This window comes from Parasteatoda tepidariorum, chromosome 3 (assembly GCF_043381705.1).
Source record: "Parasteatoda tepidariorum isolate YZ-2023 chromosome 3, CAS_Ptep_4.0, whole genome shotgun sequence".
In the NCBI taxonomy this organism is placed as follows: Eukaryota; Metazoa; Arthropoda; class Arachnida; order Araneae; family Theridiidae; genus Parasteatoda; species Parasteatoda tepidariorum.
In genome coordinates, this window is record NC_092206.1 from 99,274,137 (window position 1) to 99,301,549 (window position 27,413).

The 27,413-nt window shown below is 30.4% G+C and overlaps 2 protein-coding genes across 2 annotated transcripts; both read right to left on the reverse strand.

Annotated features, from left to right (window-relative positions):
• Positions 1 to 4,586: 4,586 nt before the first annotated feature.
• LOC122269074 (zinc finger MYM-type protein 1-like) lies at positions 4,587 to 8,809 on the reverse strand. Its single transcript, XM_071179291.1, has 2 exons — positions 8,756 to 8,809; positions 4,587 to 6,887 (listed from the first exon to the last, which is right to left on the reverse strand). Exons 1-2 carry the CDS (start codon positions 8,807 to 8,809, stop codon positions 4,587 to 4,589), a joined length of 2,355 nt encoding a protein of 784 aa, XP_071035392.1.
• A 5,418-nt stretch (positions 8,810 to 14,227) lies between these two features.
• LOC107454767 (translocon-associated protein subunit gamma) lies at positions 14,228 to 27,280 on the reverse strand. The gene is made up of 5 exons (XM_016072058.3): positions 27,069 to 27,280; positions 23,522 to 23,648; positions 20,853 to 20,945; positions 18,121 to 18,252; positions 14,228 to 14,333 (listed from the first exon to the last, which is right to left on the reverse strand). Exons 1-5 carry the CDS (start codon positions 27,193 to 27,195, stop codon positions 14,267 to 14,269), a joined length of 546 nt encoding a protein of 181 aa, XP_015927544.1. The 5' UTR covers positions 27,196 to 27,280; the 3' UTR covers positions 14,228 to 14,266.
• Between the last annotated feature and the right edge of the window lie 133 nt (positions 27,281 to 27,413).

A 27,413-nucleotide genomic window follows, 5' to 3' on the forward strand; every position in this document is an offset into this window, starting at 1 on the left:
TTGCAGCACGAAAATGCAGAAAGGTTGCTTTATAATTTATACAACATAACTACACATAACCTGTCAATTACTTTTGCAATAATGTTGTACAGTTGCTGTTTGTATACACAAATAAAAATAAATAAATAAAATTATTTTATTGTCCTATTTTTTTCTATATGCTTATCTACATCACTACAGAAAACAGTTTTTTTTTGACAAAATGGCTATTAGGGCCCCTAAGTAGTTTCAGCCCAGGGCCCCACAAATTCACGATCCGCCCAAGTGCAGCCCCGTCAATTGAATTACCGATGCACTTTGTTGTATCTATATTACAAGACTTTAAAACTGAATCCACTAAAGAAAACACATTCTGTCCGGTTGAGGATTTACACTCTACAACAGCGAGAAGTCTTTCATATACTCGTACGCGATATTTCATATAATTTTTAAATAGAAACCTATATCTTATTTGGCATCATTGAGGAGAGTTTTCGAAAAGAAATAACCTTTACTTAAAATATTTTTTAATATCTCCTACTATTTTCAAGATAATAGCTAAGAAAAAATACATATTAAATAGATTTTGACATATTCACTAAAAAAAAATTTTTTTGTCATAATGTCTTTTACTTTCATTAAAACGCATTTGCGCTTTTCTTTCTATGTTTTATAAAAATTTAAGCGATTTTTAAAATTTAAGTGAATTATTTTTGATAAAAATGATAAATTGAAGTAAATAATCAGAATTTTTTCTTATCTATTATCTTGAGAACAGTAAGAGATATGAAAAAAATTTCAAGTAAAAGTTGCTTTTTTGCCGAAAACCCTCTCCAATGATGCCAAATAAGCTATAGGTTTCCATTTAAAAAATCAAAACTGTATTCAAATTCGGGTACTTCCGGCTACTTCCGAGAATTAACAATATCACTATTGAATTCCTTGGTGTCGATTTAGTTATTTAGATTTTTTATTTCAAATCGATTATTTGCTCCATTCTCGAAAAAAATGGGTGGCACGCATGATTTGAATCACCCTGTATATTAAAACAATATTATTACTATATATATCATAGATATGTTATTTAATATTATCATTATTTGCGCAATATTATTTGAAATTCATGCAATGTATAAAAAAAAAATTTGCGCTACTGGCTCGGTCCAACCGGCCCTCAGGCCAGACCGGCCCACTGGGCAATTGCCGGTCTGCCTACTGGCCAGTCCGGGCCAGGTTCACCCTAATGTCAATCCTAAAGATATTGGAAAACATTCTTAAAGATATGTGTCAGTTCTTTGAAGGTTGTTGTTGTTTAGTGGTCGTTTAAAGGAGGTTTAATTATAATAACGAACGTATTCTGCCATGACCTATGCTAACCCTCTGTGAGAATATTTTACTGTCACAGAGCTGGCTGATGGTTTCACACATTAAGAGTTGGTTTGAATTTTAGGGTCAAAATATGTAATTTATTTAGTTAGTCATAAGAAAATCAGCGCTCTCATTTAAAAATTGAATATCTTTAATGAGACCTGTCATATTTGAGTCAATGTATTATATTTTTCTCTTTCATGTAATTAAAAAAATTAAATAATCGAATTAAGGCTACCCGGAGTATTTCCTTCATTTTTCGTCAAATTATTAAAACCCATTTCCTACTTAACTAGTATCCTTAAGTTCCTACAAAGCACCTGCTTCACGACACTCAGCTTTTGAAGCCCGCTCCAAATTTCTTCAACTTTTGAGAAGTTTATCGTTTATGTCAACATTTGCTAAACGCTTAACGGTTGAATTTTCAATTGATTCAATTCCCGTGACGTCATTATTCTTTATTTAATAATATTTCTTTCACAAAATTAAACTACGTTTGAAAGAAAAGGTAATATCTCAAAGAATAATAAAATACAATTCGCGATTTTTACCAACTTAGGGAACATTCTTACTGAACATGGTTTGGTAGTTCTACTTTAAGTGCACCAATCAAATTCTCAATTTCTAAATACATATTTTATATGAATTTTTATTTTGATGAGAAAGAAACAAGAAAAATATTGTCAGTGCTGCGTTGGGAAATATTTTATCAAAACCTTTTAATTCTACAAAAAATCGTTTAAAGACGAGGAAAGAATATCTTCACTCTTCTTATAAAATGAAAGCCTGTTAAACTTTTCAGTTTGTTTTCGAACTGCAACACCAGAACACTTTAGGGTGGACTCCAAAAGCGCCGTGCCGGGAACTGATAAAATGAGGCATCAAAAGTGCTATTTAAATATCATACAGGGTATCTATCCTCTTATACTTATTTTCACATTCCTCCTTTAGCGGGAAATAGACTGTTATTTCGATAGCAATTTGCTTTTTCTTTCTTCACTTAAAATTAACTTGCAACCAGTAATGTGTACAATAAATACCCTGTACAAGCAACAAAGATGAAGCAAATATTTTCGTTACAAAATACTTCGTGAAATGTAAAAGTAATTGAATTCGGGAATTTGATAAAAAATATTTCAAATGAACCATAAGGTGGTTGTAACTTGCTTATTTTACTGACAAGAAAAGAAAGAGATCGATATGAGAGTATTTTACTAAATATTTTAACGGGCCCAAACACGATATACGCAATTTGTAAACATAAAAGGATCAATTTAAATTCTTATGGTGAAACATTTTCTAAACACCACTCATACTTTAAGAACCAGAACTCTCAATACAAGTGTGTCTCCGAAATGAAGAGCGTCAATTCAACACCGATAATTAAATGATTTAGCGCATCTCCAACATTAAGATGAAACCTTCTAATTTAACGGAATCGACATCAAGGACTGACACTCTTTCCCTCTTCATCAGTCATTATACTCCCGGTGTAACCACTTTCGCCACAGACAGATTAAGTTACAAGGCTCTACTCTCAGCATCCACTCTGTCATCCACAAGTGATGACAGCTCTTCAGGAAGAAGAGGCTCAAGCGCACGTTGTTTGTCCAGAGGAAGAGTTTTGGGAGTTAAATAATATGCTTATGATCGGGGTAAAGCTTGTAGTAGTTCGAAAGATTGATGCAATCTACAGTGTTTGTTTATTATTGCTCTTGTTTAAATATAATTGCACAAAATATTGTGTTAAGACGAGCAATTAATATTAATAGAAGAATAAATGTAAGAAGTGATTGTTTTAGCTTTTTTTCTTAAGAATTACATAATTTTTTTTAAAAAAAGGAAAGTAATACAAAATTATATTTTTCGTGAAAAAAAGAAGTATCACAAAAAATAAAGATTATATCAATAAAGCAATATAAGATGAGACAGTAACACCATTTTTTTTTAAAATTCGGTTTCAATATCCTATTCTAATTTTTAGATATAAATATTTCGCTCTAAATCTTAATATAGAAAAGTATGATAACTTTCTAATATGTTAAAGTGTAGACATAAATTTTGAGGATATTTTATAAAAGATTTGAGTGCTGCACATAAACTTTTGTAGTTAGAAAAATTTTATGTTTGAACTTACAGAGACATGTTAGAGTAAAAGGGAAATGGAGAAGCTTTTCTACATCTTGTATCCGTACAACCTCCTCATAACTGTTTCGTATTTACTTTCTTTTATTATCTTGTTCAAGATCATGTACTACCAATATATGTTAAACCAGGACGCGAAATTTCCACTTTAAGTGTAAAGGGGCAAGACAAATATAATACATGCCTTGTAAAATGTTTTGCGTTTTAAATAAAATCACCTTATTTTTCTCGCAGTTGAGAGTTATGCTTACGCGCAGATCGCGAAGTCACAATAGACTGAAAAATATAGAAACGATTTGAGAGCAGAAGCACTTAATATTTTGCTTAGAAATGTTGTGAATGTACCCCCTCTCAAGCAGAGTTTTACCCTATTCACAAGTCATTTTAATGCTGAAAGGCAGCAGTATACAAAACTGAAATGTTAAAAGTATGGAGGAATTTCTAATATTTTAATTATTTGAATAATTTTTTATGATATATGGTGGATCTGCGGTGCTTCAGGAGACAAAGCGTTCGTCTACCAATGAGGTGAACCAGATTTGAATCCCAGAGGTAGCTCGCTGATAAAACTTGATTTTTCACCTCCAATTACCCAAGCCTACTTTCAGGCAAGAATCGTTAGGCAATCAGTCTGAGTAAGGCTCATTATGATTGGATCTTTGTGTCATACGGTTATTTTTCGCTTAGCCTTGCAGTGGCGTACGCAGAATTTTTTCAAGGGGGGGGGGGGGTTATAATTTTCAGAAATTACTAAAAGAAATTCGAGTATGTAATAAAGCACTATTTCTTCCCTAATTTAGACAGCTAGACAATTTCGACTTTTTATTTCGACAGCATTGTTTAGTTAAATTTTGTTTTTATTTTTTAAGTTTAAGAATATAATTTTTTTTATAATAAGAGGTAAAATATTTTATTTTTATTAAAAAGTAGGAATAAATCAAGCCAGAAAAAACTACTCATACTGTAACAGCTACCTAAATAATAACCATATAAATGTGAATATTCCATAGAAAACCAATGAATTTAACTAAAAAATGACTTACCAACAAATAGGGAATTAAACCAGTATACAAACACGCTAAAAATTTATTGATTTATACTGTAATATCCAAACGACGGGGTTTTTTTGCAAGTTCGTTTAAAATGTCTTCGACAGCTGGGGTAAATTTTCTATGAATGCTTAAGAGCGCCAATCCATTCATTCTATTATTTCCCGTTGAGTTGCGTAAATAAGTCTTCAAACGGCGCAAAGTCGAAAAGGATCTTTCGTTTGCACTCGTTGAAACAGGTAGAACGACCAATATTTCTAGGAGTTTGAAAATGTTTGGTGTTATATCTTTATTGCACATTCCAAGAGCATCCGCCGCAGTTTTTGGAACACTACCTCCGTCTTCACTAATCCTTTTTAATCTTTTATACCAGAGTTTTAGTTCAGACTTAAGGCTTTCTTTACAGGTATCCAAATCTCCAGCGTAAAATTCCACTAATGCTTCAAAAGCCTTTATGTTTGAAGGTTGGCAAATGAAAGGATCGGCAGGTAGAAGACACTGAAATCCTTTCAAAATATCACGATGCGATACAAATCTTAAGTTTAATTGTGTTATAAAATTTTCTATAAATGGAATAAAAACACTAACTCTGAAATATGTTTCCGGTGTCGATGAGGGAAAATTATCGCGATTTTTCTGTCTTCCTGTTATTCTAGGGATTTGCATGGAAGTGGAAGATCCAATGCTTGTTAGCATAAGAGAAGAAGAGCTGAATATTTCAGAGAATGTTTCAGTGGCATTTTCACGCATTAATTTTAGATCTTTAATGACATCTTCTGCAAGACTCACTGCCTCTATCAAATCTATGCTTGTTTTTTGTAGGTATCTACAGAGATGGATTGTTATGGTGAAAACTTTGTAAATGCACAAAAGAGATATTACGAACTGGCAATTAGATACTGTGCACAGTAAAGAATTAGCCTGGGTAGCTGATTCCTTATCCTTCCATTCTGATATTTTTTGTAGTGTTTCGGCGATAGGCTCGAAAAGTTCCACCACAGCGGTTACTGAGTCGTATCTTTCCATCCAACGGGTTGCACATAGCTGTTTAATTTTCTCCCTCTTAGAGCTGGTTTCCATCTCCTCTATTGCTGAAGATAGGACATACTGTCTTTTTGGCGTATTTAAAAAGTCGTATAATGTTTTAATTGTCCCTAAGCAATTTCTAATGCCAGTTATTTCGCATGCATTTGATACAGCCAAATTGAGGCTATGAGCAGAGCAATGTACATAGAGTGCTGATGGGACAATACTTCTTACGTGGGCTTGTACACCATTAATTTTTCCACTCATTGATGCAGCACCATCGTACCCCTGTCCACGTAACTTTTTTATATCAACTTTCATAGACTGTAATTGGTCTAATATTGTTGTTGCTATTGCTTTTCCGGTTAAGTCATGCACCGGAATGAATTGCAAAAACTGTTCGGTGATGTTAAAATTTTCTTTATCGACATATCGAACGCATAACGATAATTGCTCTATACCTGCAATATCAGTTGTTTCATCTGCAAGAATGGAAAAGCAAGTTGCATCATTAATCTTGCTGACTAGTTTTTGCAGGATTAAAATATTGCAAACCTCAATAACTTCGTTCTGAAATCGAGGGCTGGTATACTGAGCATTTTTTCTGCTTGACTCTAAAATGTTCTTAAGAGTCGAATCGTTCTTACTCCGGAAACGAAGCAATGCCCGAAAATTTCCGTCGTTCTCTTCACCTGGTTGTTCAGCAATTATTCCCGAATCCTTATGTCCTCTTAGAGCGAGACCTTGATTTCCACAAAATAGGATGGTTTCAATGATTGGAGTAATGTTTTTTCTATTTTCTAATTTTCTTCTGCTTGCTGCACTGTCAACTTGTTCATCCACAGGTTTCATCTTTCCAAATAAAATATCGTTTAATGTCCCAGCAGTTTCGATCGATTTTTTGTGATAAAGACATTTCTCGTGTTCAGAAAATCGCTCTACAGCATTTTTCCAGTTGTCAAATTTTACATTGCACAGTTGGCCTAAAGGTTGCTTTCCAGAACCGGCACCACTTGGGGCGAAAAGTACACAAAATTTGCAAAAAGCACCACCCTTAACCTCTGAATATGCAAGCCATTTCCAGCGATAAAGCCATTTGTACTGAAATTTCAATTTTCTTTTTCCTTTTTCAGGAAAAACAAATGCTGGATTGGGTTCCCAAACATTTTTAAGTATATCCAGTTTTTTATCCTCGCATGTATTATCTTCTGAAAAAAGTCCAATGTCATATGGGTGGGAAGTAACACTTTGAGGGCCGCTTTCACATTCATCAGATTCTGTTACGCTAGAAACGTTTTCTTCAACGGAAGTATCACATTTCTGTTCAACAGAAAAACTTACATTGGTACTAGATGCTGTCACCTCACTAATTTCAGGTCGTGATTTTTTCTCAAAGTAATTAAAAATTGTTAAATTCTTGCGTTTAGACATCCTAAAGATCCAAGAACAGCAAAAATATATACATATATATTGGCACAGAAATATCCACTAAGCTACGATCTCAAAGTTTCGAGCTGGAATGAATAACTTCAACGAGCACAGAGTCTCCAAAACAAAACAGATTTAGAAACAAGCTCCGAAGGACAAGCGGCAGAGATAACTCTTAGTCTGACTAAAATCGAAAATAAATGTAACCCCCTTTCATATAATTTTTTTTAACCGCATCTACAAAATTCTCGAATTGTCTCAAAGACGACAGAACGTCTAGGATTCCAGACCTCGCGAATGCCAGCCAGTCTCGAAAACTATCGCGACTGGCAGGTCAGAAAGGAACCAGTGATCGGGGCTCGCCCGTAACAGTATCACGTGAATTTGGTTTCAAAAATACAACCCTATTATAGTAAATGTTTTATCAGTATTCTGAGAAATACCGTGAGAAAAAAAAAGTAGGCATAAGGCAAATAAAAATATATAGTCTTTAAAAAATAATAACCCGCATAATTTCTACTAAAATTTTTGTTTTTGTCTGTATTATTTTGTAAATTCACTTTGTCTGAGCTCAAGGGGGGGGGGTTAACCCCCCCCCCTTGCGTACGCCCCTGTAGCCTTGTTAGATGGGGTTTCCTAACTTCACGAATGATGTCTTTCTTCAGACCTTTTTACTTCAGAATACTGCTTTAAAGCACCTGTTTTCAGATCTCGAATAAATGCAATGTAAGGAACGGCTTGAATGAGTGAAACAGTTTACCTGTTTGAACAGTATAATTGCAGAAAATAACGATATCTCAGTTAAGACATCGTTGTTTTCAGTAATTGTATTGCCCACCCAAATAGGTAAATTGTCTCTCGTTCAAACAGATTAAGGCCTAATTTCAGATCGATGCAGTATTAAAACCATGATTTCCAGATTACAGCTACCCCAACTAAGGGAGTAACAAAAACATTTTCCTTAAGAATTTCATAAGTAGAGAATTAAATCAAGTAAAATTTTAAAAAAATTACATTAAAAAGGTTATAAAATAATATTTGATAGAATAATCAGATTAATAACTAATCGGCTCTATAAAGCAAGATAATGCAAAAATGGTGCAACAAGGTGACACTTGTGCTGGATATAATACGGGGAGTGACCTCCTCTGACGGCAATCCATGTCTCATAACCAGCTCTCATATAGTTTACGAAGTCTTGAGACTCCATTAAGGTAGCTCCATTATTGCAATGGTTAGCACGGAAGTTTTATGGGAGAGGGTAACTAACTGTAAATACGCTGTCAAAAATTTCCCAAACATGCTAATGGGATTCGCATCTGAAGATCTGGCGGAACATTCCAAACTTCCAAGGTATTCTTCGACGGACCAAGCCAATAAAATAATGAACACCATCAACAGCGTAGTTAAAAAAATCTTACACCAAGCTCTAAGATCTCAGCTCTATACCCCTAGAAAAGTCAGATTGCTTCCGTGAAAGACGTGTAGGTCTATTCGCCCTCCCAACAATACTGCCGGCCTATACCATTTAAGATTTTCAGAGATGCCGCTAGTTCATTTTTAAGCATGCAACGATCGTCCACACGAAGCTGGTCTGGTCGAGGTATACCTTGAAATGGGATATTTAGAAGAAAGTACATGGCTAGTCAGATCTCTAGGCATGCAGATCATAAATCATGTTTGGGGTGATTTATTAAAGCAATAATACTCCCAAACATGATCTATGGTATTAAAGTCACGCTTTCTGACTAGGAACTAACCTCCAGCGAGCTTTCCAAGACTGCCTCCATTGAATATAATTTGTCATAAGTCATTATAAACAGCGTGAAAGTTCATTATAAGACCTGCATTGTCATTAGATGAGCCATAATAAACTCTCTGAAAAATGTCATTTTCTGCATCACTTTTGAACTATTTTTCTGTGGTGCTACTAATTAACTCTTGATCTTGAACTCATGACGTTAATCACAGTGTCTGTCATACTTTGATGTATTTTATATAAAATTTCACTTGACTAAATTCACTGTTTCTTGAGTTGTTTGCAAAAAAAATATTTTTTCACTGAGCTTTTTGCCACGAGTGTAATTAGAACATTGAAGGTCAACCCCTCGAACCAGATAACTTGGCACTATGTGCACGAAAATCTGATAATTAAGAAAAATATAGTTTAAGGTGATTTATTTTATTTTCTATTCTTTCTAACTCAAAGAACTTCATAGCAGTAACGCACAGTTTCAAGTAATTCGGGGGGAAATTGGTGAGATTATCGAACGTGTCTATCAGTATAAAAAATTGCTTTAAGAAAATACCCTTTAACGTTTGCATCAGATTTATATTAAGAATCCTTTTCGAAATAAAGTCTTAACATTTTAGGGGTTACAATTTTATATTTTGGAGAGGAAGGAGCAAAAAAGCTGTGAAATTCTGTCAAATCTCAAGTAACAAAGGCGAAGTAAAAGAAAACTTCAAAACCAGTTTGATTGCCAGAGAAAATTTTATAGTGTTTCTTCTAATCGCCTTAAAACATCCCTTGTTTTCTTTTGCAATTAAACAGAATTTTATGTTTTCATCTCGGATTTCAGTTAAGATTTCCTAGATTTTAAGAATGTTTTTTTCTTATTTTTACTTGCTTAAATATTAATTTGCGAAAGTGGATATTTTTCTGACTTTATATTTATTCTAAAAATATAAAGAGTGGTCTTTGCGGAACACTCTGCATTTTAGCAACACTAGTCTCAATTTAAAAAGTGCTTTCAACCTTACGCATTTAGATGAGTCTATCATTATTTTTAGAAAAGAAACGCTCAAAACGATTCAACATGCCCTAACTTCTTTAAATTTTGCTGCCTTCTGTATTTTTATCATTAGAATGGCTTCCTGTTTTTTTTTTAAGAATGGAGAAAAATGAGAAAACTTCAGTCGAATTCCCCCCTCAAATCTGCTGTATTTCATAAGATATTATGTAATTCTGGTGAGTTTAAAGTAAAAATTTGCTCTTAAAAAACTCGCTTTTTTGGCAGTTCTGATTTGGCCTCTTTTTACTTGTTTATTACTATTTGTTCTTGTGTAAGCCGTATACCATCATACGTACACCATCACTCAGATCATACGGCTTCAAAATACACCGGAAACAGTAACTCGGAAGTATAAGCAGTAAAGAGCTTGCAGAGTATCCTAGTGTAGAAAACACCATCAATTAATTGTCTTGGAATAATTAAGGATGAGTCTCAGATCGTCGCCGATGGCCCATTGATGTAGCTTTTGTGCGACGTTAGCAACCAAACCAAACTGAGTTTTGACCAAGATAAAAACTTCACAGACATGTTTCAAACAGTACTGCAGAACTAGTAAATTTGAAAGATTTTAGTCAGTTGCTAGTTGGAAACAACCAGTATATGATACGTTTATTGAAACCTCTTGCAGTTCCTAAAACTCGTTTTTTTTAAAAAAATTTACGTAAAATTACGTTAAAATTTTCAAACGGAGTTCCTAAAACCTGTTTTTTTTTTTTTTAAAGTGACGTTAAAAGTTTCTAAAATTAACAAGTTGAAACAAAGTAAAACGATGAAGACATCCATCGAGCTATAGCGGTTTAAGAGGTAAACGCTGGGTCCAGAACATTTTACCAAACGTTCTGTAACGTGGAGATAATGGGTCAAATTCCGTTTTAGTCCTAAATATATCTGTGTGCTGTCCTTCTCTAACTTGTGCTATCTGCCATTCATTTTGATATATAGTTATATAGGCTGAACTTTCTAATAAACTCACAAGCCCACATATGTGTGCGTAAAGAAAAAGAGAGGCCTTCCCTGATAGAGGGGTCTCACCGATCCGGCTGCATTCACGCCGCATGCGAATATTTTTATAACCGTCGTTGAACAGCCAATTTTTTGGGTTTACGACTACTAATGTTCAATTCCGCAGCCTTGTAATTTTGAACCCAATCCAGAAGACAACTCCTGAATCAAGTATTGGGAGAAATTTGCCTTCGTGCAGGACTTTTTAATGGAACTAACCCGCATTTGCGTTACATGGAGAGGAAAACGAAGAAAACCTCCCATGGTTAGCCTGACGGCAAAAGGACTCTAACCCATGATCCGTCTACCACTGAAGATATTTTACGTCTGCACTGTGGTTGGTGCGAGACGGATGCGGAATTCGTATAGACCAGTCATCGCTGGAGTTCGAACCCGGTTCACCTCATTGGAAGGCGAACGCTCTATCCCTTGAGCTATCACGGCTGCTAGCGAATGTTCAGAAACTACAAGCTACTGCTCAATCGCATATGGGAATCGCTTGCAGTGAGAATGATATATAACGTTTAGTAGTGGGTTCGATTACCGCCTGAACAGATGACACGAATTAAAGAAAGAAATCACAAAGATAATTCTTCTCTAATTTGTGTCATTTGTTCCTCAACGTTATATGTGGGTTTAAAGTCGTCTTTGATACGAATGTGTAACAATAAATAAAAAAAATATGAACGTTCTGGATCAGAATTTCATAACTTTCAACCGTGGACTTCTTTTATATTTCATTTTAACCGAAATCATTCGAATCGAACGAAGAACTTGCACGTATAAAGAAAATCAAAGGAACAGACTAGTATTAAGAGACTACGTGTCTGTCGCTTCTTTTCTTTATTTAAAAAACAAATATGTTTAAATTCGGATCAAGAAGCTCAGGGGATAGAGTGCTCACCTCCCAATGAGATGATCCAGGTTCAAATTCCAGCGATAGCAAGTCGATGCGAATTCTGCACCAGGCTCTCAGCAACCACAGTGCTGACGTAAAATAGACGGATCATGGGTTAGATTATCCTTGCCGTTAGGCTAACCATGGGAGGTTTTTCACTTTATGTAACATAGATGCGGGTGAGTTCCATCAAAACGTCCTCCACGAAGACAAACTTCTCCTAATACTTTATCCAGGAGTTCTTTTGTTTTCTGTATTGGATTCAAAATTACAAGGCTGCAGAAATGAACATTAGAAGTCATACACTCTTGCTGTTCATTTACGTCGCACTAGAGCTGCACAATGGGCTATTGGCGACGGTCTGGGAAACATCCCTGAGGATGATCCGAAGACATGCCATCACAATTTTGATCCCCTGCAGAGGGGATGGAACCCCCGCTTCGGGAGCCCGACGACCTAGGCGCGAAGTCGAGCACTCAGTCATACACTCAAAATTGGGTCAGCTGTTCAACATAAAAAAATTACGGGTTCCTTTTTGGAAGTTGGTTGTAGGATAATTTTATTTTATAACGTTCGTTGGAACCACCGATACAATTTTGGGTTAACAACTACCAATGTTAAATTCCGTAGTCTTGTAATTAACCAAATTCAGACGAGAAGGGAACACCTGGAGAAATTTGTTTTCGTGGAGGACTTTTTGTTGGAACTAAAGCGCATTTGCGTTACACGAAGAGCCTCACCACGGAACCTCTCACGGTTAGCCTGACGGGAAAGGAACTAAGGCCTCTCAACACTTTAAGGATAAAAAATTGGGGAAAATGGGTACTATTTTTGTTGAAATGGGGACCCATTAGATAAAATGGGGTCGAAAGTTTATAAAAGCAGAATTGATCTATATTGAACAAATAAACATTTTTATACTCGCTATGCTAATCTAAAATATTAAAATGAACTCAATCATTTTATTATTATTATAATAAATGTCTTTTCGAAATGAAATTACTACAAAGTAGGTCTTAAGAAAGTAATTAATATATATTTTTAATTTCAAGTATTTTTTTTAGTAATGCTACAAAGAAAAGAACAAAAATTATGCTCACTAAACTCTTTCTCTAAGAGGTATAAATTTCAAAATGTAGTAAACAGTACCATCCCAAAAATACGAAATTCTAATAATGGCTGATTCTAGAGTAAGGCATCTTTAAGCTGAATGTTTCATAAAGCAAAGGTCTTTAAACTTTTTTTCAACCAAAACAGTTCGAAATTCTTTTCTAGCAGGCAATCCATCAAAATAGTGAAATAATGCAATAATTAAATCAGAAATATTAGATTCAAAAACATTTAAACCTTTTATAAATGCATTATGTAGCACGTGTATGTAGCAAAATCTCATATTTAACAACCCAAATCCTCTAATTGATTTTATTTCTTCACTCATTAGATTAAATATGGCTTTTTTAACAGCAGTTGGGGCCAGGGAAAATTGCCAGTACACTTATTGCACTATTGTAATGAAGTTTTTGTTTCAATTAATACAAAAGATAAATGCAGTACTACTCTTTCTTTGAGTCATCTTAAACTATTTATATAAGTATCATTATTATAAATTGTTAATAAATATGCATAAGTTCAACTCAACTTTTCCATATTGATTTAGCCCAGACTAAGTTTGGGAAACATAGCTATTTGATACCATCGATGCATTTTTAAATGTTGTACAGGACAGAAAGGAAGCAATCTATTGAAGAAAATATGTAATTAAGCAGAACCTGAAAAATATGCACTGATTTTTCAATCGATTTTTAGTCTTAAAGTTAAGATATTAGAACACTTTGTCTGTGTGAAGCCCATGCATTATGGAAGGAATATTTTTCCATAATAAATTATTTTATAAATTTTTGCTTTTTTTATTTTGTTGTTTATTTTTAGACCTTAAAACAATACCTCCACTCACACTATATGCATAGTTGCCAACTTTTACGTTTTTCAGAAAAGGTTTTACGCAGTTCCAGTAAAAAAGCAAAAGTGTTAAAGTAATTATAGGGTGACACAAAACAGGAAAAAATTAAGATCAGGAAAAATTTATGTTTGATGTATCTAAAAGTATGATCTTTTTCTAAAGGAAAAAAAGGATAGAAATAATTGTTAAAAAAATTGCTTAATATAACTCTAATGGTTTGAGTTTTTGTAATGCATTTTATGTTTTAAAATAAAGCATAACTGAAAAGTTAATGAAGGCTACCAGTCATGAAAATCAGTTAAATAAATTCAATAATTTCAGTCTGAAAAAATTCTAACTGCCTTCTGAGCATTTATGGTCATCCTGAATTAGCAATTTTTAAATTTCGCCATCACTTACAACTTCAAGGTAACAATTTCAAGCTTCTTATACATATATTTTTCATTACTCATTATGCAGTGATTAAAATTATGTTAAAGCAAACTTTTAAAATCTAGAATAAAATGTTAAAGCTTAAAATTTCCAAGCTACATATGAATAAAAATATCAAACGCAAAAGTAAAGAAACGAAACGATATGAGTTTTATATTTTATTACAAATGATGAGCAATTGATTTTAGTTAGAACTAGTGGAAAACAAAGCCAATAATCCAGATGCTGCTCCCACTGATGCAACGTAATTTCTAAATTACAATTAAGGTCAATTGACAGTTATTGTTATTCTGCAATACATAGAATCAATTTAAAAAAATCTGCAAATGACTAAGATTAACAAAGGTACTGCATAGAAATACACAGCACTGGATTCTAAACCAATTAGGTTAGAGGAAAAGTTATTTCATTAATTGCACAGGCCCACATCTATAACCTTAAAAATGGAAATTAAGTTTTTATTTTTGATATAAACATTTGAGTGCATCTGTTTTAGCACAATTTGTGAACAGATGTTTTCAGCAATTTAACATAATCAACCTACTCAATTTCATCGGAATCTACTTATCATAAAAAAGATGAGTGATTACAGTAATCAAAAATAAATCTCTTTCACTGAGTATCTCACAACTATCTAAAAATCTGAAAACTTCTTTACAATTGCATTTCACTTAACTATATTAACCAAAATATGTTTGTAGAACAGGCCCTTTTTAGGTAATAGGTACTAATACCTACATTTAAAAAAAAAATCATGTACAAATCTAAATAGAGTGGGATTCAAACCTGTGCCAAATTTTGACAGCTTGTAGTTACTTCATTTCTTGAAAATTTAAAACACTTCTAAATTATTTCATAAGTATTTTTATTACTAAAAAGTCAGGTTGTTAAAAGACCTGAAATTGAGGGAAATATTCTTTATTTTTTAAATTTTGCTCTTTTGATTTTGTGAATTTTATGCAAAAATAAATAAACTCATTCAATTAAAAAAAAAATAACATTAGTTCTTAAGCATTTACCTTTTGTTTTAAAAACAAATGCTTCTAAAATATTCAATTGTTTTTAATGAACTAGACTGAGCACATGTAAAATTTATAATTGAAGTCAATAAATGAGAGTGATAAAATAAAATATTGTCAAATAGAATTTGCTTGATCTGTTAAAACTTATCATGCAGAATAAATCACTGAGAAATATAGACAGTGAATTGAATAAACAATCATGTTCTAAACTTTTTCTGAACTTTATATTACTTATCTTCAAAATAAAGTGTCTACAAATAAACACATTGCTTAAGAATTCTTTTCAAAATGAGAAAAGTATATTTGTCCTATTAAGAATAAGACTAGTTTTTGATGGTAAAAATTAAAAAGTTTTGTCTTTCAAACTCTTGATTAAGATAGCAAACAATTTAATAGCGAGATAAACGAAATAACTATTGAACAATTGTCCTTAGTTATTCCACTTATACAACTTGTTTCATAATTAGTTCAACAGGAAGAATAGACTTAATTATGAAATAATAATGCATATAACTACAACAAATTTAGATTATTTTGACAAAAAGATTAAAGCAAGAATTTTTCTAATTTGAACATTGGAAACAACTGGTTCATCTCTATCTAAATACCTATTTCACTTTAACATTTCAGATTATGGAATTATTGTTATATCAAATGTACGTCAGATATTTATATTGCGAACAAAATTTGTAAAATGGACCCATTGAAATTGCTTAAAATGGGATGAATAGAATATGCAATTATTACAACAAATGATAATTTTATCGAAATACAGGGTTTTGAGTTACTTTATAAAGAAATGGGACAATTTAATAACTTTCACTCTTCTCAAAAAAAAGTTTCCTACTCTGCAATTTAAAAGTCATTACTTAAGCAATTAGAAATTATGCTATTTGCTAACATATAAATACACTAAAGGTGCACAACTATTTTAGGATAGCAGGTCACAAAAATTGAAAATGTCATATTGAGAACCAACATTAACAAGATGCTCCAGTACAAAAATGAAGATTAATATGCTATATTACTTAAAAATACACACTAGAAAAAAATAAGCTACTAATTCTTTTTTATTTGATATTAAGAATTAAAATAAATAAAAATATTCATCGCAAATAAATCTATACCAATATGGCTATAAGATAATGCAAAGCAAAGTATTACAATAGATAGATATAGAGTAGAAACAAAAAGTTAAAAAAATTATTTACATTAATTGTCAATTTTTACAATTAATGAGAACAAAATTTTTTACTAATAGAGTATCAAGTATCAAAAAAAAATTTGTTTTCAGTTTATTTTTTTAAACATAGTTTTATTAATACTTCAGTTCATGGGCAGTGTTAAAAGACTTTATGGGCTTATTTTAGTCAAAGATTGTGCAGTTCTGTAATAACCAATAATAAAATAAGTTAAAACATGCTATCTTTTAGAAGAGTGATTTAAAAAAATTACTTTTTTAAAACAAGTTTACATGCTTCAATGACAATTTTTCTTACATGCTTTTACAATTTTATAAAATTTACTATATTTTATATAAATATAAGTAATTAAGTACCATATCTACTCTTACATAAGTTGATCAATTACATAGATTGACCCCTTATTTCAAATAAACTTTAAAATGAAGGATTTTATATGAATTCTTTGTATAAGTCGACCTTTGAATTAAAACTTGTTGGCAAACAATTTTTTGACCTAATTTATGATGATATTACAGACTAAATGTCTGAATTTAACATTTCATTAGCATATTGAAGAATTATTTTATTGATAGAATTATTTTATTGTCTCAAACCAATAGTACCAATTTAAAAGATCTGCAGTTGGTTTGAAAAAGTTTTGCTTTCATTTTATAAAAGTTTTGACGGCGTCATAATTCAGGGGTGATTGTGAGCCCAAGTAAAAATTCCAGAAAATTTCCTGAGTTAAAAAAAGAAAAAAATTTTAAATTTAAAAAAATTTAAACAAATTTTTTTTCCCTTTCTCTCAATATTTCTTACTTTACTTAAAATATATTTAAAATTTTACACATACCTATACCACTTACACATACCTATGATGACTTGGAGAAGTAATTAAAATTTACAAATGTGTCTTTCTTTCTTTTTATGATTATAACAAATATTTACTGGAAAAAAAAATGAATATTAATCATGAATATAAGCTTATCAAGTATCTCTCTGGCTCTCCCTAACAAACAAATACAATAAACTGTGTTTTTAAGTTCCTTTGAAAATTTGATTTCCAGGAACTTCTGTGATCAATGATTTTTTTAAACGTCTGGACCTTATATCTCCAGAAACTTCCGGATCACTGTTAGCAAAAAATCCGGATTTTTTCCGCAGCACAATCAGCCCTGATAATTGCAATGCTTTCTATGATATTATATTTTTGTTACAGATCAAGTAAAATAGTGAAATTTTTGAAAACTTTGATCATTGCTTTTCAAAATAAGCTGAAAGTTAAACATAAAATTTATAAGTTCTTTTGACAAGAGTAAGTGCAGTTCCAATAGAACAAACATAAAAGAGTTCACATTTTTGGTTTCCCATTTCTAGAAGTAAATTATTTTAATAGGACACCAATTTTAAAAATCAAAATTACCGTGTCCCTGAACAATTGGAAAATACTGGTCATAACAATAATTATGTAAGCTTATGATGCACACTGATTCTATTTCTAAACATACAATTTAAATTAGATTCAAGCAGCATCACAAGAAATAATTTTTACACGCTATCAGGTTAAAACATTTAATACAGAAAAAGATATCTATATAAAGTTTGACCTAACTACCAAAATATCAAAAACTCTAAAATAGTGGTAAATGCTAAATAAGATAACAAGCATATAGTTTAAAATAATAAACTGACTGAATCACAAGAGACGATAAGTGTAATCTGAAATAAAAGTTTGATCATAATCTGAATAATGAAAGTAATCTGAAATCTGATAAAAGTTATTTTAAATAAAGAAGAAAGATTTAAAAAAAACATTAACAGTAAAAGGATACATGCTTGGATTGAAGGAACGAAGGCAGTAAAAAGACAACAAAATGATGAGCATCAGATAAAGTGAGTTGTTATAAAATATGGAAAATGTGGTTGCTTCATAATCAGCTACTTCATTCTTTTTCCAAAGTATTCTGTAAACAATTAAACTCGTTTAAAATGTCATAAAAACCAACATACATAAACCTAATACTTTGCTCAGATATTAAAGGTTACATAAAAAAGTGCTCTGCACACGCAGATATTGAACCAAGCACTTTCTGCAGCACAGTGTAACATTGATGACAAATATAATTGTGAGAAAAAAAACTTATGTAGCATAAAACCACCATTTCTTTAAAGTATTAAAAAATTAATGAACAATTTTTTTTTAAAAAAAAGTTAGTTGATTTTTTTCAAAAATGGAATTTTTCTTTAATTTCAGAAATTTTCTGAAAAATCTCACTTTATACACAGTCTACAGATCTGCTCATAAACAAAGAATATTTATTTAAACAGAACATTATAGAAAAAAATATGAATAACATTGTATACAGTATTTTTCTTTGGAGAACAGTTTAAAGAATAATCTTAAAAATTGGAAATTCAATTTTAAGAGATTTTGTACTTTAATTACAAAGTTAATAAAGTAAAAGCATCTTCATTTTCATACAGTAAATTATAAATGATTGACTTTATATGTTTAAAATTTGGTGCATGCAAATCAACTTGAAGTACAAAAATTTTTTAAAAAGGTGCATAGCAAACCTTAAGTGACAGTACAATGTCTAAATATCCCATGCATAATAATAAAATTGCTCTGTGTTGTATTAATTTACTACACATGGGAGAAAGGTATTGAAATGAATAGCAGACTTCATTGGGTTGACCAGCTCTCATAAATGCTCAGACTTATTTTTATTTTAAGATACTCTCAATCCCTGGAGAACTTTCAGACTTCTTTTTATACTTGAAAATGCAGATGTTAATGGATGCATTTTTTTAAAAATCATTTACTCTGCATAGTCCATTTCTTTTCCCCTACACTTGTAGAATTGCTGACAATAATTAGTTTTTAACTCAGAATAGATTTGAATCAATACTTAAAATGGAAGTAATGATTCATTTGATGATTCATTGTGAAACTAAATTTAAACTAATAATTTAATTAATATTTATTTATTAATAATTCTTATGGAGTAAAGCAACCTTATTTTGTAGTTTAAGATAATATGATATATATAAACTTCATTTGATGCACCAAAAAAATTGACATGAAGAAGCTATCATTGATTAAAAAAATTTTTTTTAATATCAAAATTACAAACTTTTGTGCCAAATATTTGGAAATAGAGCTTCATTGAGTTAACACCAAAACAGAAAAATATTATTTATGTTTCTTAAAATTTTTGTTTAATTTCAAAGTAACAGAGCCTTGACTTATTCTATNGACCGATGTTCAAAATAACGAAAGATCAAGGAAGAAAAATTAAACAGATTTTATTCAAAATGGAAAAAGACGAAATTTTTTCCAAAATGCGCGCATTTTGAAATTGATTAATAGAGTGCGCGAACTTCTCGCGCTTATTATTTTTTATTGCGAGAAAAGAAAAAAATATGCGAGATTCTCGCGTTCTCGCGCTGTAGTGAAAACACTGGACAACAGATGTGCTAAACAGAGATAATTAAAAAGTAGAAGACTTTTTAGAAGGAAGGATGTTCAGAAGGAAGTCATAAATTATAATATTGAGAAATACATACAGTAATAAATTCAAAGTGAAAAAAATATATGAAAAATAGTAAATTACTTTCATTTACAAGTACAGAAATTTTAACATTGGTAGATTTTATTAGTTATAAAATTTGTGAATAATGCCTCTGCTATAATTATCTTTAGATAGTTTAACAGTTTCATTTCGTGCGATTGTTTTTTCCAGTTCAACATATTTCTGTTGCTTCAAATATGTTGTTCTGTCCCCTCTAACTTCATGCAGGATGGAAAAAAACTGCTGAACAATAAGTGCAAAATGAATAATTAATTCTCTTTTCAAAAGATATTATTAAAAAAAATTCTTCGGAATATGATTGATTAAAACAAGTTAAATACTTTATTAATAACTTTCTTTTCCGTCTTATTTCAAGATACAAATCGCACGAGGATACGCTCGTTTACCTTTTCACAGGAACTAATGACAAAATCACTACACTTTATGACGCCCATAATCAATCAATAAATATTTTCTCATTCGAGAATGATTCGTACAGCTTAGGGATTATTCTCACTGCATGTACTTATTTCACATCTATAATCAAAATCAATCAGATTTAAATACGTTTTATCATAGGGTCTTGGTTTTTTTAATGCACATGTGTAAATATATGATGAGAATGCACAAATTAAGATGCCTAAATTAATACCAATGAACGGGAAAATTACTCAAATTGTTTTTGATTCAAAAATTAATTTAAAAAAAACTGAAGATTTTTGATAAAAACAAGGAGACTAAAATATGGAATAAAAGATAGGAGACTCTGGGCAAAATAGGGAGAGTTGGCACATTTGAGGCATAGAGGATATTTTAGAAAATTAAATTACTTCAAAACAAATTACAAAACTAAAACCAAATTGACTTAACAATTCTTATGACCTACTAAATAAAGGATTGCATTATTGAATGCTTATTACATCATTTACAAACATTGTGCAATTTCAGGAAAATATGAATAAAATAAAATCAATAAAGATTAAACATACCTTTCGTCTTTTTCTTTTTTCGACATTTTCTTGTCATCTGCTAAAGTTTTCATAACATCACGAGAAACAGCATCTTCTCTTTTTACAGCAATTCTAGAAATCAGAAAGTATTAAAAGATCACAAAAATCTGTAAAAATACATAAGTTAAATTTTTTGATTACTTGATGATAATGGTTAGTAGATCCTACAAATTTTAACTACATTGTTAGGGCTGCAATTATGTGAAAATAATATATTGTCCGCTATATGCCATAAATGAAAGAAAACAGTAGGTTTTTGACGGTTTTTACCGGTAAAAACACGGTTTTTACCACTGTCATGTCAAAANAGTAGATCCTATAATTTTTAACTACATTGTTAGGGCTGCAATTATGTGAAAATAATATATTGTCCGTTATATGCCATAAATTAAACAGTAGGTTTTTGATGGTTTTTACCGGTAAAAACACGGTTTTTACCACTGTCATGTCAAAAACCAGGTTTTGACGGCAAAAACCCAACCCTGATCAAAAGCAAACAATTTCACGATCAAATTGTTTGTTACTCACATAAAATGATAAATTCTATGCAGTCATTCAATACAGAGTGTTTTTTCTTACTTTTGAAGGCCTTGTACATGGAGGAATCATAAAAATATATTATTAATTGTTTAAAAAGAACTGTGTATTTTAAAAAAGAACTTTGCTTAACAGAGGCAGTTTCAATTAAAAAGTTCACTTCAAATTTAAAAAAAATGAAATATAGGTTCGACATTCTGCTGTATTTACAGAATTTATTTTGCAACAGGAACAATAATTTGTCGACTATTCACTTAACCATCAAATACTTACTTTCAGTATTGAAAATGTAACCCACTTTATGACAATATGGGTATAAAATGCTCCAATTGATGAACATCAAAAATATGTAACAAAAAAAGATGAAAAATTTCATTTAAAATTTTAAGTTTAAAACAAACTTTTCTTCTTTCATTAGGGCAAAGTCAATCTAAATACTAATTGAAATTTATAACCTACTTAGTTTAGTATGTTTGCAACCAATCCCATGCTTGTACAGCAGCAAATATATTAACCCTCTATAACTTTCTGAAAAAAGTCGCAGTACTTCATATGAAAATGTATAGATTTGTCAAAGATATATTTCATTTCAAAAATCCTATTAACTGAGTTTTTTCATAATTCTTAACATATTTTTAAAAGTACTAAACAAAATTGTTCTTATTTTTTAAAAAAAGACTCATGAAAAAAAAATATATATTTAAGTGGGATTTTTTAGGAAATTACAAGAAAAAAAAAGAGTTGGTTGGCTAACCTTTTTTTTCCCAGTTTCCTACAGTTATTATTTCACTCATTATTAAACAAATTATGTTATCATTATTAAGCAAATTAATCTTAATTACATGCTAAAAAGTTGAGCAAAATTTTTTTTAAATATATTTTTGAAATTTTCATTTTATGAAAACATGATATATTTTGAAGGAAAAAAAATATTTTAACATAGCAGAATTAGAATTGTATTTTACCAAAATATTTAAATTTCAATGATATCACATAATATTAATTTTTATAAGGAAATTCTGTAATTTATATTAATTAATGATATATCAGCAAAGTAAAAATAAAATGAATGCCACATTTAGTTAAAAGTTCTATAACAATCTCTTCTGGTTCTGCTGTACTCGATAAATGTCTATAAACTTCAGACTTTTTAGGGTCCCAAACTGTTGTGCAATTTGGACCAAATAAGTCCACATGTAGAAAACCTGCATTCAATAGCTGCTGAACTTGCTGGACAGACAGCTAACTGAACCATAAAATGGGAATTCTTTTGTATTCTCCACCAAACTTTCATTAAATAATGAGTGTAAGTATACACTTGCCCTTTTATTCATAGAATTAGAATTAGCCATTCAGCCTTTTCTTAGGAACCCAATCCTCTGCCTCTTTCCTTATGTATTTAGAAAGTCTTTTTCCATTGTATTTCGGATTCAAAATTATAGCTAAAAAATGGAAAGGAGTAAGGGCTTGATTACACCTCTTTTCAACAATTTTTTCACATGGACTTAGATTCTCATTGTCTGTTTGGTTTAATTTCTGGTTCAGTGTTACTTTTTGAATTTAAAGTTTTGTGTCACTGATAAGTAATAATTAAAGGCCATCTAATTTTTCGTATGTTGATAATGGTCAAATCTGAGTTTTAAAAAATGAAAAAAGAAAAGCTACTGGGTTGGAAAGAATATCAGGTGTTTTTCTGATAGGAAAGTCTTTTAGTTAACATCAAGCTATATTTTAAAATATCTATAGGATAGAGTTTAAATAAAATTAAATTAATTGAAATTGAAAAATATTTTTGGCAGTATCTCATTGAATAAAAAATAAAATGAAGCTGTATAACAATTCAATCTGATTGTTAAGCATATTAAAATAAAATTCATGTTTAATTTTATCTTCTAATATTAATACCATATGTTATTACAGATTTAGTAATAAAATTATATACTATAAAATAAAATTGTATGCTAATAATATACTATGTTATATACCCCCCCCAAAAAAAAACAGGATTTTTATCCCTGCGCACAACATGCATAAAATTTTAACTATCCAGTTATGCTTAGGAACAGTCATAAACTTAACAATGAGTTTAGAACACAAACATGTATACTCACTTATGTTTCAAAACAAACTTCACATTCTTGTAAGCAAATGCAACTAACCATGTGCTAACAATAGTAACAATAGCAAATAAAATAGCAGATTGATAAGGATCCATTTGATGAATTCTCCAGAAAAGCCCTAGAAACAAATTATTAGTTTACAAAAGCTATTATGAGTAATAACAGACTATACAAAAATGCCATACTCAAGTTGCAAAAAAATAAATAATAAATAAATAAATATTACTGCGAAAAACCTAATTCAGAGTTTAAAAAGATATAAATAGCTTAATAAAATATAATTCCAGGTTCCTCTTTTATCAATATTTATAGTTAGTTTTGTAAAAGTGGAAGGAAAAAAAATATAGTTATTTTTGTTGTTCAAGTAACTGAGATGAAGAGAGAAATAAATAGTGTTGTTGTTTTAACATAGGCTCTGTAGATTGAAAACCTTCAAATATAATTACAAAGATGGTTAATATGTCAAATATTAAAACAGTGCAACCAAATCCAGCTTGGGAAATCTGAAGTGTCACTGTTGACAGTGATATTTCAATGTAAATATATGTCAAATTTGTATAACATCCACTCTATTATACCGCTCTGTTACAATACATTATTTGAAATCAATAAATTTGAGTTCGTAATTTAAACAGTCTTATTATAATTTATCTTGAAATAGGATAAATTTTTTTTTCAAAAAAATTACAAATAATGTTTAGCAAAACCACAGAATTTAGGATAAATAATAAAGCATGTTAAAAAATGAGGGATATTATTTGCCCTCTCTGTTTAATAAAACTGCTATTAAATCACGAGGTGTTTTTTTTAAATTACATACCAATTAAACGTTACATCTTAAAGTTAGTAACAATCTTGCCAATTTTTTTGCTTTTAGATAGATTCCATATATTTTTTGAATGAAATATTTGTGTGATTTCCCCTTTTATATGTTAGTTATTCGATTTAAGCACTATTGTTTTAAATTTAGATAATTTTGGCAGAGTCAAGTCTAATGAATACACAGACATAACTAGCACCAAGTTTCCCCCAATGATGTGCCTGGTTTCCTATGATCATAATATAAATTGGTTGATCTGCACTTGGTTTAAGTCAGAATCTTTAAGTTGAGAAAGTAAGTTTTTTGAACACAGTAATAGTAATTTTCTTACAATAAACAATTTAGATAATTTATTTGAAAAAAAATAAACAAACTAAATGAAACAAAACTATTAATAAAAAACTAATAAACAACAAAATTGGTTTTAAAATAAAATTTTAAAAACATCAAATAAGAATCAAAACATCAAACTTATTTGTATTTTGCATGAATAAAAATATGGGCATAAATTTTAAATCAGTTTAAAATAAATTAACCTTTTTTTTTTCAAACTAGAATAAATAACCTATAAAATACCTTATAAACTTTTAAATGCTGAATACTTTATAATTCTTTAAAATGCTGAATACTTTATAATTCTTTTAAAAAAACATAAAATTGCTAAGTAAAAACTGAGCAAAACTTTAGTACATTCCAGCAATTAACTAACAACTATTGAATATTTTTATGTGTAACAAGAAGTCTAAATTCTTATTTTCTTCCATATATGAATTTGAGAGAATTGATGAGGATTTGAGATCATTCTCATTATTTAAACCCAAAGAGAATAAAACTTTGTGATTACATTTTAGGATGCTTTACTAAGGGAGAAACTTTTTACGGTAATTCTGCTTCTTCAGTAACATTTTAAAATTATGAGAAAAAGGAGTTCATGAAAANCAAATGGATCTCTCATAAAACTTTTATCAGAACTTAAGAATCGAGCCATATGGCCTGCTCTTTTATAGGTAATAGTGGACAAGTTACGCTAAAATTAATTTTTTTTAAATATTAAGACATTAATTTTGCTACCGTCTGAAAAGAAGATTTCTGAAACTACGGAAATTCCGTAGCAGTTGGAGGGTATGCCTTTCAAATGCTGATTACCTTTTATTCAAAATATCAAAATGCAAAAAATTTTAACAGAATTATTTCCCAAATACATGAACCTAAATAATTCTGTCAAAATTTATTTGCATTTTGAAAAAACATTTTCAACATTTAAAATTTCACAGTTTACTTGTAAGTTTACCTGAACTCACATTTTCTAGACTAAATTAGTTCTCGCATTTGAACAAGATTTTGTTTCACAGGATTTCTCCTATGGTACAGTTTTCTCTAAATGAAACATTGGTAACTTTAAAAAATAAAATGTAATAATGAGCCTGGCTGCACACAGATTATTACTCCATTTGCAGACTATTTTCATTTTAAGAGCATGGTAGCCCAGTGGTTAGAGAATTGGACCACGATAAGGAGGTACGGGGATCGATCCTCGACTCTGCAAAGACTCAACGAATACATGGAATATACTTTCTCATAAAATCTATTGATTTGAAAATCCCGCAGTCGGTTGAACAGAACCACAGACACAAGGATCTGGAGTAAATTTTCTTCCCCTTTAGATCTATATTTAAATTGATTAAGTGGTCTCATGGAAGAGTGGTGCTGCCATCTATCTGAGCGATTCTGAGCTAAGACATACTAGCATCCTTGTGATGCTCACTAATAAAACAATAGCCTTCCTGACTTAATTAGCAAAAGGTCAATGGTTTGCAAGTTTGGCTTGTCCAAGTGTCACTAAAAACAAACACAATTTATCATCTGTTTCATTTTTATTTTTAAAAAGCAAGCAAACAATCAAGAAGAAATTGCGAAGTCTCTATGTTTAGAGCATGTCTAGACTTGTTTCTAATAAAAATTTAAAAGCTGAATTGGAAAAACATTACATAGAACAAAAAGTAAAGAAATTTTTTCTGGTACTTGATTACAGGCTTAATTGTAAAAGGATTTACTCTATTCTTTATGGTATCATTGTATAAAAATTCCACATTAAAACTTAAATTACAATTTTCAAGGATTGTAAATTCCGCAGCGTCTATGTTTGATTAACCTCAAGATTCACAATTATTATCTTCGTCTGACTGCATTGAGGTTGCAGACAAATTTGGATTCATGAAGATAGTGCTGCAGATTCATTTTATAAAATCTGCTGCTTTATTTGCTTATTACAACACCTTATAATTTACTTTCTATTTGAAAAAGATAAATTTAGTTTACGATAAGATAGAATTCAGATTTTATAATTTTAAATGATTATAATATATTATTCCCTATAATATACTATACCTACCCTATAATAATATACTGTTCCCTATAACGTTTAATTATTCATATGATTTAAAAATGTCAAATATATATTTCCTTATGATCATTATAATACACAGTCAATTGCAATGATTTTTCAAAGAATTATTAACATAAATTTAACCACATTAGCAAATCCTGAAAGACAATCACAATGAAGAAGAGTAAGAAAATCAATCGAAGAAAATATGCATCGAATTAATATTTAAATTAAATTTAAAAAATTACTGGGCGCTATTTTTAAATAAAAAAACATTTACATCAAAACTTTCAAAATGTTATTGCTAGCAGAAGATTATAATAAATGCTTACACAGTGGTATAGCTGATACTATGAATGCATTTCCATAAAACAGAGCAGAAGATTTTGTTGAAACATTACGACTAAAATCTTGCAATAGTAATTCCTCTTCTTTAGTTAACTTTTTTCCAGAAGGCATGATGAACTTAATTCAATCCGGCTCAAAATGTGTAATTCCTGTCAACGTCCACCAAATTTCTGAACACGAAAGCAAACACAGATTATATTTATTTGTTGCCAATTTGAAGTTTCTCATTTCATTTGAGAAAATATTAAATATTTCCTAGATAATTTCCTAAAGCTTTTAAAAGTTAAAGTTAAAAAATCATTTCATTAACTTTAAAAAATTATTGAAAA

Excerpts from the sequence above, each read along its gene's own strand:
- LOC107454767 (XM_016072058.3), bottom strand. The coding sequence starts at position 27,195 with ATGCCTTCTGGAAAAAAGTTAACTAAAGAAGAGGAATTACTATTGCAA. Across the intron at positions 18,253-20,852 it reads AAAAAAGAAAAAGACGAAAG|AATACTTTGGAAAAAGAATG; the intron begins GTATGTTTAATC and ends AATTGTTTACAG. Across the intron at positions 14,334-18,120 it reads CGTTCCTTCAATCCAAGCAT|AAATTACGTTGCATCAGTGG; the intron begins GTATCCTTTTAC and ends ATTGTAATTTAG.
- LOC122269074 (XM_071179291.1), bottom strand. The coding sequence starts at position 8,809 with ATGACTTATGACAAATTATATTCAATGGAGGCAGTCTTGGAAAGCTCG. Across the intron at positions 6,888-8,755 it reads TCTTGGAAAGCTCGCTGGAG|AAATGTGATACTTCCGTTGA; the intron begins GTTAGTTCCTAG and ends TCTGTTGAACAG.